The sequence below is a fragment of the Embiotoca jacksoni genome, unplaced genomic scaffold (genome assembly GCF_022577435.1).
Source record: "Embiotoca jacksoni isolate LCO1_2020_lvr unplaced genomic scaffold, fEmbJac1.0.p SCAF_26, whole genome shotgun sequence".
NCBI classification, from domain to species: Eukaryota; Metazoa; Chordata; class Actinopteri; family Embiotocidae; genus Embiotoca; species Embiotoca jacksoni.
Window position 1 is genome coordinate 6,367,844 of NW_027185377.1, and position 18,201 is coordinate 6,386,044.

At 42.5% G+C, this 18,201-nt stretch overlaps 1 protein-coding gene across 1 annotated transcript in view; it reads left to right on the top strand.

The window, feature by feature from the left end:
* LOC138204833 (disintegrin and metalloproteinase domain-containing protein 12-like) overlaps nt 1-18,201 on the top strand; it is a 74,088-nt gene that overhangs the window by 54,103 nt on the left and 1,784 nt on the right. The window contains exons 12-22 of the mRNA XM_069160373.1: nt 5,445-5,622; nt 8,256-8,345; nt 8,529-8,724; nt 8,815-8,923; nt 9,461-9,659; nt 11,288-11,365; nt 12,799-12,907; nt 13,873-14,008; nt 14,265-14,379; nt 15,540-15,800; nt 17,924-18,105. Coding sequence (XP_069016474.1) covers nt 5,445-5,622; nt 8,256-8,345; nt 8,529-8,724; nt 8,815-8,923; nt 9,461-9,659; nt 11,288-11,365; nt 12,799-12,907; nt 13,873-14,008; nt 14,265-14,379; nt 15,540-15,800; nt 17,924-18,105 — 1,653 coding nt within the window. The remainder of the gene's footprint in view (nt 1-5,444; nt 5,623-8,255; nt 8,346-8,528; nt 8,725-8,814; nt 8,924-9,460; nt 9,660-11,287; nt 11,366-12,798; nt 12,908-13,872; nt 14,009-14,264; nt 14,380-15,539; nt 15,801-17,923; nt 18,106-18,201) is intronic.

An 18,201-nucleotide genomic window follows, 5' to 3' on the forward strand; every position in this document is an offset into this window, starting at 1 on the left:
ACCTTTACACACACACAAACACACACAAACACACACACACACACAGCAAATTAACTCCTGCTGGCTGACCCATGCAACAGAACACACATGTGCACAAACATATATGTGAGAAATCCATTTTTCTGAAATGCAGGAACTCCACATGGTTTTTGCGCTCGGTCCACATCTCTTCAATTCTATTCCAGGGTGTCCCTTTCCCCCCTTGATAATCCTGTTTTTATGGTTGTTTACTATTATTTCAACATCTGGTCTTCTTGCATAGTTCTTTCATGAACAAAGTGTTGCTTTTACCACCTTTGCCAAGAAATAATAATACTTTGAAATGCCATGGTTTGCATGAGGCAGTCCCTCCACGGAATTAACTTAATTTAATTGATTTGTACTAAATAGTGTGATCCCAATAATTGATGTAAATTCAGCCTTTGTTTCCAATATTACAGTCAGAGACTGTGTTTTGTAAAGCTATGGCACTTTTAAGATGTTTTTTTTCTAACTTTGAGCCCCATGGTTTCGTAAGTTCAAAAAATAAATGAATAAAAAAGATTATAACTAAAATATGTCTGTGATGTGCAGGATGATTATAATCAAAGGAAGTGGTTGCATATTTAAATTTTTCAGGTAGTTGTAAAAAAAATCTAATTTTTTTCTTTGACTTGCAATTTATTCAAATTGTTGCCATTTTACAGCAAAAAAAAAAACTTCAAACTGCACAAATTACATCGGAATTTTTTAGACAATCCACTGCAACAAAGTGCTCCAAGATTTAGGCTGAATGGAGTTGGTTTGCAGATGACACTGTTGTTTATGTATCTGGTAAAGCAATTTCCTCAGTTTGCACAAAAAGTTGTAAAAATGGAGCTTGGTTTGATTATTTACTTTCTAATGCAAATGAGTTTAATCAGTTATGATATACTTAGTATGTTTATGTCTCTGTAAGAATAAACACATATATATATAGTCTCTTGCCATGTAAGTAAGAGACACAAGCAGAGCTGCTGATGGACTGATATGTCCATGATAGGTCCTGTGTCAGATGATGAAGGCAGTGCAGAACCACAGTTGTGCCGCGACTAATATATTTCCCTTTTCAGAAAATAATCAGGAATCACAGAAGTTTTGTCCACAGCATGCCATGGAAATGTACCCCGTGCCCCACTGAAGAACGGGAAGTCTCTTGTATGCCTTGTTTAATTGGGTCCATTGGGAAACCAATGTGAAAATGCTCTTCAGTGTCTACAACATAGGCCAGACTGCAAGGCACCGAGGGCCAACAACAGATCATATCACCTAATGTCATCCTCCAGAGCTCAGGCTCCACAAGCAGAAAGGAAATCATATAGAACGTGCAGTAAAGCGACAGTTTGAAATATGTACTGTAGTCACAGTTGTCATAGTCCGATTTGAATGAGCTTTAGTCACGTTTGTGCCAGAAGATCAATGCCTTCCAAAACGTAATAAAACTGTGATAGCAGAATGAAAATAGGGTCATAGGCTGTATTTGCACATTTTGTATTTTCTCTTAAAAATTTCTCAAGGATGGTGGGAAATGTTTTGGCAGATGCGTCACTGGAAAGGACGGCAGATGTGATTCATAGCCTGATCAGTGTTTTATGGCTGAAAAGATGTGACATAAACTGGCTGTGCAGGACGTGCTGGATAGGTTTCCCAGCGTTCTCTGCGATCTGAACCACAAGGACAGGAAGGCCAAAGGCAGAAAGCCCTGCCCAGCTAAATTTGGGTTAAAGGGCTCTGTGTAGTTTAATGTGATACTTTATCTTAAGTGTAGTCTGATCACTGGTGAAGTAAGATTTGGCTTTATGGTCATAGTCTGCAGCAAAATCTTACATTAACGTGACATCATGTCCTGGTAATGTAATATTTTAACAAAAAATGTGTAGGGAGACTGTCGCCTGCTAGTCCCAATGAATTTAATTTAGTAGACCTCACAAAGATCCTTTGCTCTATTCTGCTTTTGATCCTGCACTTTGTACGTTTTTTGGTATGCCTACTCATTTCTTTGCTTCATTTTGTTACTTTACCACATAACAGTACTTGCGTGTCATCAAGAGATGCAGGAAGTGTAGAAGGACACACATTTGTTGAGATTCTTTTTATTGAGAATCTTTTCAAGCGGCAAGGTAAAGCAGGGCACGTTTCTTTATATAACACCATTCAGACACAAGGCAATTTTTCACAAAGGCATAGAAATACTTTAACATTTTAAATAGCATTTAAGAGAGAAGAAAGAAAAATAAGGCAGTTCAAAGTGCTTTACAGAATTATATTGTGAGTAAAGTATTAAGAAGAGATTAAAATTGCATTTAAAAGACAAAAACAAGGCAGTCCAAAGTACTTTGAGGAGGCTTACAAGTACAAGACATTGAAATTAAAGTTTCATGGTTACTTTACTGGACAACCTTAGCAAACAATAAAGTTTGAAGCCCAGATTTTAATGAGCTGACAGTTTTAGCAGACCTCAAGTATTCAGTAAGCTTGTTCCACTTGCTTGGTTTTGATTCTGGGAACAAAAATTAAACCTGTCCCCGGTTGACCTGAGGGGTCTGGATGCTTTCTAATATTTAAGTAAATCAGAGATGTAATCAGGGCCAGGACCATTTACTGCTTTATAGATGAGTAATATAATTTTACAAATCTATCCTTTAACACACAGGAAGCCAGTGCAGTGATTTAAAGAAGATATAATGTGCTCCACTTTGTCAGGGCTAGTGAGGACTCTGGCTGTCTGTGAAGACACCATTACAACAATCTATTCTTCTACAATACTGGAATCTTTAAATTAGATTAAGAAGGAAGGTAAGACAAGTAGCAGGCCAGTAGGGATGCATGAGGTTTCCTGTTACTCTCCAAAAAATGCGGGTTACGTGCCAGCTCACCTCTTGGTGTGGGATGCGAGATGTTTGAAAGCCTTCAGCTCAGTCGTATTATCACAGTGTGGGGCAGATAACGGAGGCCTGTGGTAGACCTGGGAATGACTCCTTATCACAGACCTCTCACAGATCCATTAAAGTTTTGTTTGGCTGTTGCTGCAGCTTAGTCGAAGCGATTGCTTTGTACACTCTATCAAACCATAAAGTGCAGTACCTCTGAAGCTCGGGAGTCAACTGTCAAACGGCGACTGCAGGTCAGAGATGAACAAAAAGAATTTATTCCATAATGGAACTGGAGCGCGGCCAGGTGGAAAACAATGCAGCAGTATAAGACAGAAAAAAGAGCAGTCATAAAGACCGGGCAAAGGTGAACTCAAGTCATCCTGAACCGAGAACAGGATGGGAATACGCTCTAAGGTCACAGAGTCACACCGGGTCTCTTCTTTTGAGGTGGTGGCCCAGACTTTTATGGGATGAGCGGCTGTCTACGGTGACTTCGGTTCACCACAAGTCCCAGATGTGCCAGCCATAACTGTCTCTGGCACTGCTTTACTAGCCCTGGGGACTGCAGCTGCTAAATACCATCCAGTGTAATTCATCGCTGCCTCTGCCTTCTGATAGCCATTATTCCTCCTTCCACCCCCAGCCTGTCGCTGGGTAATTATTTCTGTATTGCCTCTCATAAAGAACAGCTGGATCCCTGAGCTGCTCATGTATCTCAGAGTTACCAAAAAAAAAGGATGTGAGTGTTTGTCATGCATTGCATGGGCTGGTAATTGAAGAGCAGGGCTGAGTTCATGGAAATTGAATGAATGCAGCAAAGGAGGGGGTTGGGATGGGGAGGGAGGGTAGGAGGGGAAACTTGAGCAAGCAATTTTGGCTCATGCTTTGGGGGCAAAAAGGAAATCAACAACAGCAGTTGCTAAGGAAGTGGTCTGCCTGTTTAGCAGCAACGTTGACAGCTGTTCATCATAAAGGAGGACGGGGGGAAAGAGGGCACAATTACGGCTATTATTACAGCTTTCTTTATTGCTCTTTCCTTTCTCCATTTAATCACAAATCCACTCTGATCTTTTGCTTTAATCCAGAATGTCGAGAGCTCTGCTTAGAGGTAACCCACTTTCACCTAACCCCATGAATAGGGTGGGAAGGGGGTCAGGAGCAAAAGTTGATGTAAGCCGCCTCCGCACATGTCGTAAATCAAAGGGAAGCCGAGAACAAGGCCGTGTCAAGTGTCATGACATATTTAGAGCTGTGTTGGATGGGAAAACCCAATCAGAGGAAAACACAGTTTGAAACAGTTGCTGACATTGAGCTTCGTAGAAATGCCTCCTTCTCTGAAGTCAGAAACTCAAAAGAGAAGGTGTTTTTTTCTTACAACTTTTATAACATTACAGCCAGTGGGTCTGAGTTCAAGGCTGAGTCTTACAGCTACAAACAAATCAACAGCTCTTCCATGTTTACACTGAGGTATCACTGCTATAAAGACATCAATGTTTCATTTATTGGACTGCCAAGGACCATTCAATGACTTTATCTCTTGATGCCTGGGTGAATCCTCGATTTGTTTATTATTCCCACCTCAGCAGAGTTAGTGCTCTCACTGCTGGGATAGAAAAAGTCTCAGTGACCCCCTGCAAAGGAAAGAAAGTCAACCGTTTGAGCCCACAGGCCCAAACAAGTCAAGTGGATGGAGGAGGTAGAACAGGCATAGAGGTACAATTGATGGTATAGTTCACAATATACATTAAACAGAATTCAATAACCCTTCACAAAGCCTGTTGAAAGAGATATTTGGCCATCTAAGCTGAGCTGAATCTCCTGCTTATTGTCTCATACATGCACTTATCTGTGTGCACAAAGACAAGCAGAGATATGAGTGTGGAAATGACAAACAGATTCACCCATTCGGGCCTGAATTTTATAGGTTCGGAGATATTAAAAATCTCATCTGGTGCTTTTGTATCCAGAACAGGATACAATCTGGACACATTCATGTACGTTTTACACACACACACACACACACACACACACACACACACACACACACACACACACACACACACACACAGTCATCTAAGGAACTCTATTATCACAGAAGAGCTCAATAATGAGGTTTTTACGTGTCTCTTGGCAGACAGAGCTAGAGGCTGTGTGCTTTCCCCACGGAGCAGACCATCCTCTCTGTACCTTCCAAAAACAATATTAAAAACACACACAATCCCCCATTTTTCCCACATTTATGGGTGTTGCAAGTCTCGCAGAGGAGGCACTTTTTGGTTTGAGTTTTTACGATCCGCTGTCTCATAAAATACAGGATGTCTAATCAGATCTCCCCGTCTCCAACGAGAGAGGAGTCACAGTGGGCCCTGCACTGTGCACATGCCGACGGAGCTTTGCACAGGTTGTCGAGCTCAAGTGGTTAATTGATTTTGTGATTAGTAGCGATTAGCTCTGATTACATCAGACTGAAGAGGGCCCTCGTGGGTGGATCTCAGTGGTCTCTCTCCCCTCTCTCTGTTGATGTCACTCACAGATCCTTTCTCTCTCCGACAGGTATCCATTCCCCACAGTGTTCAGCAGCTGCAGCAAGAAGGACCTCACAGCTAGTTTTGAAAAAGGCGTCGGGATGTGTCTGTTCAACATGCCCGAGGTCAAAGTACTCTACGGCGGGCAGAAGTGTGGCAACGGCTACGTGGAGGAGGGAGAAGAGTGTGACTGTGGGGAACTGGAGGTGAGGATGCTGCAGGTCAAGATCAACAACGTGTTGTTTTTATCTCCAGACATCCTGCAACGTCTCCGTCTCAACTGCTCCTCATGTTAATTATGTTACCCACACTTTAGAAATGAAATAAGGTTCTGTAGCTTTCCAGATAAAACCATGACACAAACCAACATCTTACAGAGAAAAAAATAGATAGCTCACCTCGGTTTCAAATGTAACAGCGCAGCGCTTTCGTAATGCGAACACAGTTCTCCGAAAATTAGGTCAAATATGTGTTTGAATTTATTCAATCTATGCAAAGAAGAGGTGTTTGGAAGGAGAAAAGTCTGACTGTGATGCAAGTCACTGAGCGGAAACACTGCTGACAGTTTCACCCTGTCAACTGGTGAATTATTTAAATCATTCTGCATTGGCATGCACCTACTGTACGTGCTGGTTCTGATTGCAGGATGATAAAAAAAAAGTTCCTCATACTCTTGCTTTTCACGATCATTTTAACCCATGAAACATGTCTTTGAGTACCCCGAAAAGCACTTTATAAATGGAAATGATTATTATTATTACTATTATCATTATGCAGCAGACAATTAGCAGAGGAAAGCTGACCAGAACAGAATTATGAAATATAAAGGAGACATCTATTTGAATTACATAACAGCCTAAATGAGAGAATGCCCCGTTGTCTTTGGCCATTTGTTTATACCTTAATGCCCAGCGAGTCTTTTTGTGAGCTGCTCAGGCTTCAGCCAGCGTCAGGCTGAAAGTGGCCTTGTCCTTAAAAACAAAGAGCTAGCATAAGCCCCCTGGCCTGAGCCAGCAGCAATAATAAAGCTCTCCACAGAGTTGAGCGGCGTCATGCCAATCCAGACCAGATCAGAGTGCTCAGACAGCACCTCTCTCCACCATTAAAAAGCCTCATTAAAAACCCTCGGTCCTATTCCTCACAATCACAGGCTACTTCTTTCCAGCATGACTCCTCTGCCTCTTTTGGCCCCGGGGACCATGGGAATGGCCCTTAATGGTTTTCAGACTGAAAGACGTTCTGGAAGGCCCATCATGTCAGCGGTGTCCCCTGCCAGCTCTGTCCATTGACTCCCTCACGAGTCCCACTGTACTCGGCTGTACAGTAAATTCAGACTATACTCGCAAGAGGGGAAGAGCTGACCCTCCGGGGGTCCAGTCACCCTGCCTATGTGTGAGATCATACATGCGCAAGCAGCCTTACACACACACACACACACGCACACATATATATATATGAATATCATACAGTGAGCCTTGATTGAATTCTGGTTTCAGTCTGTAACAGAAGGCAGAGAGTTGCTGATTGGTGCAGAGCATCGGTCATGATAAAGGCTAACATGAAACAGATGGTCCTCCGTGGTGAGATGGGAAACGTTACAGGGGGTGGTATGGCACAAATACTGTCAACATTTCTCCACTAAAATAAGGGTGATTCAAGAATGCCTTGTTATGTCATTTCGTTATAATTCAACCTTTGCTTGTTGATTTCATCCAAAATAATAAGCCTTTCAGTCACCTTTCACAAGCAATAATGAGACTTGTTTTGATTTGTTTTAGTAAGATATTTAGCTCGCAAATCTGAACGGTTGATTGCATGGTTGTCAAACAGTAAGATAAAGCAGCATGGCTTGGCTTATTTTGAAATCAAATTTTTAAGCAAGGTTAAAGAGTCCCGTGTTCTCTGCAAAAACTGCATGCAGTCAGTAAATTAAATAAAATTAGTGGGTACGTTTTATATTTCAATTCGGATTTGAGCAGACTGCTGCATCAGTATTCAGAAAAATGACGCATGGAGGTAGAGAATTCCTGAGTGAGCCTAAAATAATGAGAGCAGAGCATGTATGGCTTCAGTCGGTGATTGCGACCGTTACACCTGCCTGCACAGAGGTTGCATGATGAGTTAGGGGGGTTAGTGTAAATCTCTCTGAGCGCTACAACTTGCTGGTAAAGCTTCTTGCTCGAATTTGAAAATAGCAGGAGAATATGGGGCTTCTTTACTTTACTTCTATGTGGTGCTGCTTTGACATTTTAAGTTCCTACACTGAACTAAACTGAATGTTTCAAAAAAACTTTCAATTAAATTCCTCAAGTTTAATTTGTTAATTTCAAGTTGTTGTTTTTTTCTTTTTCGGTCAGTTAAAGTCTGATGTCTTAACTTGACTTTATAAGTTAAAGGAAAGACCTTTCCTCACCTTGTTGGCAGTTTTTTGTTTTAGTTGCCACTAGCCAATTTCTTTATATAACAATATATTTTGCTTGTTTATTGAAGGATGTTTTGCAGTGTGTTTCTGCCTGTGAGTTCCTCGCCTCCTCATTTCACTGTTTCCTTCACCGTACAGTTCATGGTTTCAGGGGTCTGAATGAGTTTGTAAATCCTGTCAGATGGAAAAAAAGTTTTAGAGAACCAGAAACTGCTGTTTCCTTTCCTCTCGCAGTATTTTTTTTTTAGTTGCTATGGAACACAGTCCTGCTAGGGCTGCATCCCTTCTGATAACAAAGTCTGAGCTTTTTGCTCTGAGGTGAAATATGATCTCTTTGTGTGGAGTTAATTTGTCTTTACTTTTGTTCCCCCTCACTTACATTTCCTTTCCCTGCTGGCCTTCTTTTTCCATGTGAAGGAATGTATGAATCCCTGCTGCAATGCTACTACCTGCACTCTAAAAGGAGATGCTGTCTGCGCACATGGACAGTGCTGCCAGGACTGTCAGGTAATTTGTATATTGATGAGCCAGCCGTGTCGCAGTATTTTTTACAGGAAGATATTTTCTCTGATAAATTTGATTCAGAACCTTTTAATTAAATTTGGTGAACGTTTCTCTTGAATGCCATTTGGCTCACTCCATATTTATCAAACCTTCACTGTAAATCTTAATTTTTTTTTTTGGGTGCAGCTGAAGCCAGCGGGCACTCCATGCCGTGAATCCAGTAACTCTTGCGATCTGCCAGAGTTCTGCACCGGCACCAGCCCTCACTGCCCCTCCAACGTCTACCTTCACGACGGCCACGCCTGCCACAACGTGGACGGCTACTGTTACAACGGCATTTGCCAGACTCACGAACAGCAGTGTATCACACTGTGGGGTCAAGGTATGTGAGAGCCCCCCTCTTGCTGGCTCACACTGACTATTAATAGTTCAATTATGTTTTTTTTCTAATGTGTTGTATTTTGTCCTGTAGGAGCCAAGGCAGCACCAGGCATCTGCTTTGAAAGGGTCAACTCGGCAGGAGACCCTTATGGCAACTGTGGCAAAGACTCGAAAGGCTCCTTTGCCAAATGTGAAGCACGGTAAGACCTGTTGTTGCTGTAGAAACCAGTGAATGCATTTAATTGTATGTCAGTTGTGGAATGGAGTGAGGGAAACACGCTGGTATGACTGTAAAAATAAAATCGAGCTTAACATAACACTTAAAAGAAACTGGAATGTATGAGATTGACATCAGTGCTGAAGCAATCTGTTGATTCAGAAATGAATAACTAAAGTCATAGAAAAAAAAGAAAAAAATGGTTCCAGCTTATGATGTAAGAATATGTTGCATTTGTCAATTTTCTGACCTTGAATAAACCGAACTGTGAAGATAATAGCTGTCACATTATACAATGGCAATGATCATTTGTTCTTTGGTGTAATTCAGCAACTCCTATCTCTGAAACGACTCGTATTGTGATCTGAACACAGCACAAACAAGCGGCCTGTTCTTTGTCTCTTTAAGTGGACAGCAAGAGTGAGAGGGGAAATAATTGTTAGATCCACAGCTGGGAAAACAGTGACATGTAATTCAATTATTGCATTGTTATTCTTCTTGCTGTTTGTTGTGTTTACAGTGATGCTAAATGTGGCAAAATCCAGTGTCAAGGAGGAGCCAACCGCCCTGTAATTGGCACCAACGCTGTTTCCATAGAAACAAACATACCCCTGCAGGAAGGGGGGAGAATACTGTGCCGAGGTACACATGTCTACTTGGGTGATGACATGCCCGATCCCGGCCTGGTCCTGACCGGGACCAAGTGTGGTGATGGAATGGTGAGAGCTTTGATGGTTAAATACAGATGGTACAGATACAGATGCAACACTGCAAGTACAGCTTGAAAGTACTTTATGAGAGAATATGATACATTTTCTGGTTATTTTGTAGAATATAATTTAATATGCAAAACATATCAGCAGATACAACCAGAACCAGCAGCAAATTTTTAATTGCAATGAAGACTTTAATAAGTCAGTAATATATAAATGATGAAAAATGTGAGTCTGCTTTTTAAATCACGTAATCTAATCAATATATCAAACAACCAGGAATCAAAGCACCACTTTTATGATTAATAAGTTCGGGCAGCTGCACACTTCCAAAAAAAGCACTCGGCAAACAAAAAAAAAAAAAGATGTAGCTTAAATAAAAGACTTAAAGGTCCCATATTTAAAATTTTTCTGGATTTTAATTTGCAGTGTTGATATTGTTTGGTTTTAAGTACCAAAAACCATCTTAGTGTAGTCCTACATGTTTTAATCTTTTCTCAGGAGCTTTACCAAGAACAAGCTGTTTTGTGTCTCTGTTTTTAAGTTTCATTAAAATCAATGACCCTCTCTTTTGATTGTTTAACTGTTTTCTGATTGATACACACCCAGGAAACCACAGCTTTGCTTTGGTAGCTAGCTCCGCAACAGAATGACTGCTCGGTGTTTTCTTCCAGATAAAAGGCTGGACAGTGAGCCCTGCTGAGGGCGAACGTAATCAAATATGAGTTGTGACATCACAAATTCGTGGCACCGAATACAGGCTGTGTGCATCTACACGTGCATCATAATCAAAAAAGAAATGGAAATCTTAATACACGCAATATGGAGCTTTTAACAAAGAATGACCACAAATAATTGATATTCTTGGTTATATTTGAAGTACATGTTGAAAATAAGTCTTTATTCTACTTGAGTAAAAATTTTAATGCAACACTTCAGTTTATATTTTAGTACGCCACAGCTACCTTGTGGTAGTGGTATCTGTACGCCAGTGTAAAAACAAAAGAATCTACTCAAAATGTATTACACACTTTCTGGGAAACAAGAGTGGAAAAAGGAACGTGGAGTGAAAGGCCATGACTAAGATGTTTTAAGAAGTTCTTCAGGGTGTGTCCTCTCGTCATTTCAGACTCGCACGGGCTCAGACACTTAATTGACTTCCCATTATTGAGTCTATTTGGCATCTCCCAGCAGACATCAATTCAGGCATTGGTCACTTCACTAATACAGTTACCCCATTTAGTCTAATTTACTTCCCTGTGAAGGTCTACCCAGCCTCCGCCCTCATCCGCCGAGACTTCTGACATCACGCTCTGTGCCCACTGTTGCCAAGCTCATCCTCATGTTCAGCCTGCATGTATCTGGGTGTGGTGCCTTTAAGCAGCTGTGTAATAACTTTTAAAAATCAGCCTTGATATATTTCAGAAAAATCCCAGTCGTAACATAATTATATTTCATGCTGTGTTGCTTCATAACTAAAGTGATTTGTCAGGGGCAAATTAAAAGAAATAGCAGGCTGGATCTGTTTTTTTTGTTTGTTTTTTTTTCTCTTTAAAAGATTAAAAGGTTCAGAATATTATGGACTTGCTCTTTGAGCTCACACTCTTAATTTTTTATGTCTTTGTCTGCTTCAGATGTGTCTGAATCGTCAGTGCCAGAACGTCAGTATTTTTGGTGTGCATGAGTGTGCAGCCAAGTGCAGCGGTCGAGGGGTGAGTACAGGTCCTTTCATCCTATTTCAGTGTTGTGAAGAAGCGATGTAATGCTGTCTATTTCAAACCATACCAATTAATATCCCATTCGTCCATCATAGAAACTAATTTTGGCTGTAAAACGCTCAAAATGCCCTGTGTACGTTGCATAGGGAGCTGTAACAATGCCTTGCAATCAATCACTCTGAATGCTGAAAGGTTCAATCACTTAGATATAATGATTTCATTTATGTTCAACCTCAAGTACCATTCATCATACTCGCCGGCAGTCGCCCTTGTCCCCAAAAACTGTGTTGAAATCTGAAGGCTGGGCTTTGTTCGGCCAAACGCCGTGAACAGGGACACACACTTTGACTTTGAGCTGGGGAGCGCGAATATTGGATTTTTCTTCTTCAACGCCTCCCATCAAACGTCTTTGGGGTGGTCCTGTTTAAGATGAAATATGTGACTTTGCGGTATTAAATTCACCGGTGGGTCCCAGAGGCTTCGACTGTGACTGGTTAAGTTGTTCCTTCATCAAAAATACAGGAGAAACGACTGCGACTGTCTCTTAAAATGAAACATCTCCAGTTATTATACAGTCACATTTGTTTGTCTAGCTGCAGTTAAGACATATCTATAAAACGCTAAGGAATGTTTTACTCCCTGAAATAAAAGGACGTTGCTCCCCTGCATGCACAGATTAGATCAAGATGTTGCCTCGTAGAGAGGCCCTCACCTGGTCCGTATTACCCAGATAGGGAATCCTCTTAGACTTTGCCATTCGTGCACTCTGCACGACAGGAAGACGAGAGAGGGAGATTATAAAAATGTGGTGTAAGGGAAAAGGTCTGCTCTGGTTTTTATATCAGACGTCTCCGCCATGCAAAGCTTGACATGCTGGCTCGGAGTTGATTCTGCCTATTTCATGCAGCTCATAGAAAATCTAAGTCATTGGTATCCTACTGACTGTGTTGTCTGTCTAGTGCGGAAACAAATGCAAGGAAATTTATTCGAGTCATATAATGAGTCATTTCTCAAGCAAAAAAATCCCAAACATTAACCTTTTCCATCTTCTCAAATGTGAGATACTTTTGACTGATTTAAACCATTGAAAACTAAATCTCTTCAGATATTTTAGAGTTTCAGGTGTTTCCCCACTTTTTGAAGTTTTTTAGATTAATTATTGGATTAATTTAAAAAAAAAAAAAAAAAAAAAAAAGCGCCTGGATTAACCGATAATGAAAACAGTCATTAGCTGCAACCCACGTGAAGTCACTCAAGTCTGCATCCAATTTCAGAAACGTAACTCATTTGTCACCCTGTTAGGTGTAAGTAGCATATTAAAGGTATGCAGTGCTTTGGCACGTCGTCTGCACACACTCAAACCGAGCATGAAAAATATAAACTGGTGGGCTCATCTAACAGTTAATTGTCCTTTTAACACCCCGTAGGTGTGCAACAACAACAAGAACTGTCACTGTGAGGCTCACTGGGCGCCTCCCTTCTGTGACAAGACAGGCTTCGGAGGGAGTGTGGACAGTGGACCCATCAGACAAGCCGGTACGTCAACAGCAGCTCAGGGTTCTTTCAGTCATAGCTTGTTGTGTCCGGACCTTTGGACTTTTCAGTTTGGTTTGAACCAAAATAACAAGTGAAAAGGGGCTAAAAGGAGCAAAATCGGGTCCGACAAAAAGAGATAGTCTTGGTCTGGATTAAACATGGTTCTGTTTGTTTGCAGTGTGAAAACACGTTTTTGGATCATTTGGAGTTTAGGACCAATTTTACAGGAAGTTGAGGCAGACTGTCATCCCTTATTCAACAATAAGAAGAAGAAACAGAACCGGAGGAGCAGTAGCGGAAGCACCTGGCGAGAGGACAAAACAATGTATTTAATTGTAATTTGGTCCAACAGAAGTAATTCCATAATAATAATGATATGGTGACAACGAAAATGATCTGTTTATTAATTTTTCTCCATTCAAACGGAAATGCCGCCGGCCGAATTGACAACATGCCGACGTCAGACGCACGCCCGTCTACAAACCAATCAGTGTCACATGTAGGGAGACTCAGCCTTTGTAAGTGATGATGACAGGACGTAGGTATGTCATGCGCTCGTGAAATTGCAATGCAAAACCAAAACTAACTGAATTGAATGTTTATACTATAACGAACTTGGTTCCGGACCTACAGGTGTGAAAATACCATCGGTTACATGAAATGATTTATTGCAGGTTGGGTCATGTAATGTTATAGTACAGTTATATGTACTGTATATCAATGACTCATACTCAGGCACAAACTACAGTTCATCTCAGGAATCGCTCTGCTGAAAACCAGAGTTCAAAGAAAGAAAATAGGAGCATAAAGGACCTAAAGATTTCTTAGAATACATCAAGTTTGCAGAGAACTGTAGACAACCAAACAGTGAAACAAAAATCTGCAGAAATATTCATTGAGTCAGCTTCTGTATTCGAGGACTCCTGTGCTGAGACTTCCTGTTTCCTCCGTGTGTTTGTGAGCAGACAGCAGGAACCTGACAGTCGGCATCCTGGTGGCTATGCTCACCGTGCTGGGAGCTGGTCTGATCATCTGCATCAAGAGAAAAACTCTGTTGGGCCTGATGTTCACCAGTAAAAAGAACCCAATCGAGAAGCTCAGGTGCTGTTTCACTGCCTGATAATGAAATAATTTGTGCATACGATTCATGATTATTTCATGCAGCATAAAGAGTCAAATGTGTGACAGATACTGTTGCGCGGGAACATTTTTTACAATTTGTCACGCTTTGAAACCAATTACAATGTTTAATTAATTTTGATTCCTCAATTTGAAATATATTACCTTTGGAAGTGATGTCTGATTAATAGAATAAAGTGTTCAATTAGGAATATATCATTTCTTCTTTGTATTACAGATCGGTGAGCGCTGCAATCGGCGGGCCGTCGGCTCTGAACCAGCCTCCTTCACTGAGCACAACATCTCCATCTCGCCCGGCCCCGCCGCTGCCGCACACCGCCACCATCTTCAAGGTCACTACATCACACGTGTGCACTTGACAGGCTCATTACAAATACGCAGATCGACAGAGAGGATGTTTTTACAGTATCTGACTCAAACAAATGGAGAATCAGCCCAAACATGATCTGGAGCTGTGACACTCTTCCTGGCATGTCGCAGCTGTTTCGATCGCACAAATCACTCTCAACTGAATTGACGTGTTGTTTTCACACAAATGGCAGCTCGTTCAAATCCAATTAAATCATCCCTCTGCATGTGGCCCATGTTGGGGGATGGGGGGGGGGGGGGGTGGAGGAGGGGGATAATGGAGTCGGCGGTGAGCAGTAGACACTTGAATACATTTCTTGTCATTAACAGCTGCCTGTTAAGAGAGAGAATTGATTTATCCGCACATTTCCAACATGAGGATTATGTTGATGCAGCTGCTTTCTTGACATCCAAAGTCATCCTGTTGCCAATAATTGCAAGACAGAGAATGCCTTTTCGCCGTAATGACTTGTGTGCCGACATCACCGTGTGCCTCAACCACTCCATTTACTGCCCTGACACGGTTTGTAATGGGTAGTGACCCACGATCGACAGAGTTGCTGAAGGACAAGAGAAACTGTGTACGAAGAGACGCTGCTGTTGCCGGGTGGCACACGAGCGAGGCGAGCTGTTGGTGTACAAGATGTTTTCAGTTAGGAAGCATGTGGTTTACATTTGGGGTCAACGGTAAGAAGAGAAAGGATGTAAGGCTGTTTGATGTAAGCACAGTGCAGGTGAGGTCATTTTCCAGTTGTTGGGAGCTGTGTTAAACAGCCACATGAGTGCGTGTGTACGTTACATTGTGTGTGTTTGAGCTGTACACATCTGGCGAGGTCTAAATATCAGGCCGACTCATATTTTGGCTCTCTTCTACGTCTGATGTGTTTCAGTGGGAGTGTGTGTGGGCTGTGTAGGTCGTTTCTGACCAAGCGGGTGATTATGTGACAGTCTTGGTCTTTACTTTTCATAAGTTACCTGAAGAGGACGCGGGGGAATGGAAAGCTAACCAAGTGGGAGCGCTTGATTTTTTTTTACATCAGGAAGAACCGCAGAGGAAGAAGAGGAAGTTAACATGGCTGTTTCTGATAGGAAGCAGACAGTTTCTCCTCTGACCGACTCTTCTGGTACTTTCATCTCCCGGCAGCCTCCTCACCGGGGCCCGGAGGCGGGGCTCCCACCGGTCCCCTACCCTGCCCACAACCTGCGCAGATTGCCCCAGTGCCCTCCAGTTCACCTCAGCCACCCAGTCCCCCTGTCCCTCACCCTGTCCCTCTCCCCCGGCCCCGGGCAGGCGAGGCCCCCGGCGCCTCCACCTCACCGAGCCGCTCCGCCTCACATCCACGTCGCACCCAGGGGGGCGTCGTTTCGCACCGCGTCGTACCACGACTCCTGCAGGATGGTCATGGTGAGTGAATTTCCTGTTTCCTCACTTGGAAACATTTTATTTGATGATGTTACTTACTGTAATTTCTCCGGCGCGTCTAGGGAGTGTTTACACGCCACTGCAGCCTGTAAGATCTAACCAGGGAAACGATGATGCTCGCTGCACTCTCAGATTGGTGTTTTGAAGTCGACGGTTTTCACGGTTCTTTTGTGCCCTATAAAAGTACAGGCACGTTGACAGTTATGCTCAGTCTCCAAAGAATAACGAGGTTAACCCAGGAGCTAGCATCGTCCAAGCGAGACTCCAGTTCTGCAACACAAACCGCCACATAAATAATGAAAACAGCCAGACTCGCAAGAAGGGGGACAGCAGCTGGGGTGAGGAAGTCTGTCCAAATATCACAGGGTGCTAAACTTGCTGCCACCACTATTCCATGGACTTTAGTTCTGGCATTGCAGGCTGTCAAAGTTGAGGGAAAGAGAGAGCCAGAGGTTCCTGGTGTTAAATCCCTCTCACTCAGTGATTCTCAAAGACTCTGATTTGCCTTTAATCCGTTTGACTTGTACCCTATGAGGCAGAGAGACCCAAAGAGAGAGGAACAAATGCAGAAATATGATGAAGAGACACACACACACACACAGACTTGATATAATCAATTTTTGTTTTTCAGCCAGCAAACTGCAAACACTCTCTGCGTCCGGGCTGTCAAACTTGCCGCTTTGCTGCTTTTGTTCTGTGTCTAATTGACATCATTGTAAATTTTATTGAACACCTTTTTGTTTTGGAGTGCTGGTCTGAAAAAACAAGCAGTCTGAAAATGTCACATTGGCCCTTTGAAAAAATGGTGAAGGTCATTTGTATTAATCAATCAACAAAAAATGTAATTGATAATAAGTCACAGCCCATAATAAAAAAATAAAAAAATAAAAGCCAAACGCAAATGTAATAACTTCCAGCATGACACTACTCCTCCAGAATGCCAAAAAGAATATTATGTGCTTTGCTTTAGAATAGAATTAAATTTCAACTACATTTCATTTAAAGTGTAGAATCACCAGGCAACATGGTCCCAAATTACAATCACAAGAGAACATACAGCAGGCAGATAAAGTAATTAACAACCACACGAAAAATATTAGTGTTAAAAGAAATGAAGCAACACAGGCAGACAGCAGCATAACTAAGGGATGGTTCAGGATCACTGGAGCCAGCCTGAGCTGTAAGGTTTATCAAATAGGAAAGTTTTAAGCTTAATCTTAATAAATACAGTGTTCATTCAAGAACCATTTCAAAAACGAGCTCTTGAGTTTCTCTTGGTTTTCAGACGCCTGCTCACCAGGTGACGTGCAGAAGCTCTTGGCAGTGTTTTGACTTTGGGAAGTAGACGCTCTCAGCTGCTCCTATTTAATGTCAGAGTGTGAAAGTCAAAGTGATCCCGGTTGGCAGCCGACTTGCAGCAGACAGTGTCTTTAGCAGCTGTTCGGCAGCTCCGATATGTTGACGAAAGGACGTCAGAAGTGAGCGGAAGCGCTCTGCTTGGGGGGCGTTGAAGCTCTGTCGGACGGCGGAGCTTCACCTGATGGAGCCAGTGGGTTTTAGGGTGATTTATGGGATCGGTGATGCTAAGTTGAAGCTGCAGTATCGTTTTGTGTCTGTTAATCACCTCATTACACATACACTTGTCAATTGCCTGCATTTCACTTCATTACTCTTTGGTACTGTTTTGATATTTTTGGATGGAGCCTAGGTCGGCCTCGTTGCACGACAGCGTTGGCTGTCTATGTGATGAATTAGTGGCTGATAGCAGACCTGTTTCTGTGGGTGACTGAGGTCTGAGGTTCGGCCCTGTGGAACCTTTTCTCTCTGCCTTGTTTGTGGAAGCTTCTCTCCAGCCAAGAAGAAGAGGAGGAGGAGGAAGTGAGAGGAGATCAAATGTGGGCGAGGTATCAGGCCTTTTGTCATGACCTCAGTCTTGTAGAGAAGATTAAAACCACATGATAGTCCTCATTACAAGTTGCTTGGACAAGGGGGTGCCCCCTGTGTCTGAAGGAGCCGAGCAGACCAGGGCTTGTAACTGTCTGACTGTGAGTGCCACCTGGTGGAGAGTCTTGGTCATTATTTTTGATTTGTCTGTTCTTTAACAGGAGTTTGAAAAGCCCAGTCCTCCTCAGAAACCTCTGCCTGCTGATCCCAGGAGCTCTCGTCTGGCGCGAAGTCCGTCTGTAATGCAGGGTCACGCTGTCGTCCAAGGGCCCTCAGCTGTTTGTGGCCCTGCGGCAATACCTGGTGGACACAGACCTCGGCGGCCCCTCCCACACCCCAACAGGCGAGTTCCAACTTTAGCCAAGCTATATTTACTGACACTGAAGTTCACAAAAACATCTTCTTTTTTACATATTTGCTTTTTTACATATTTTCCCTC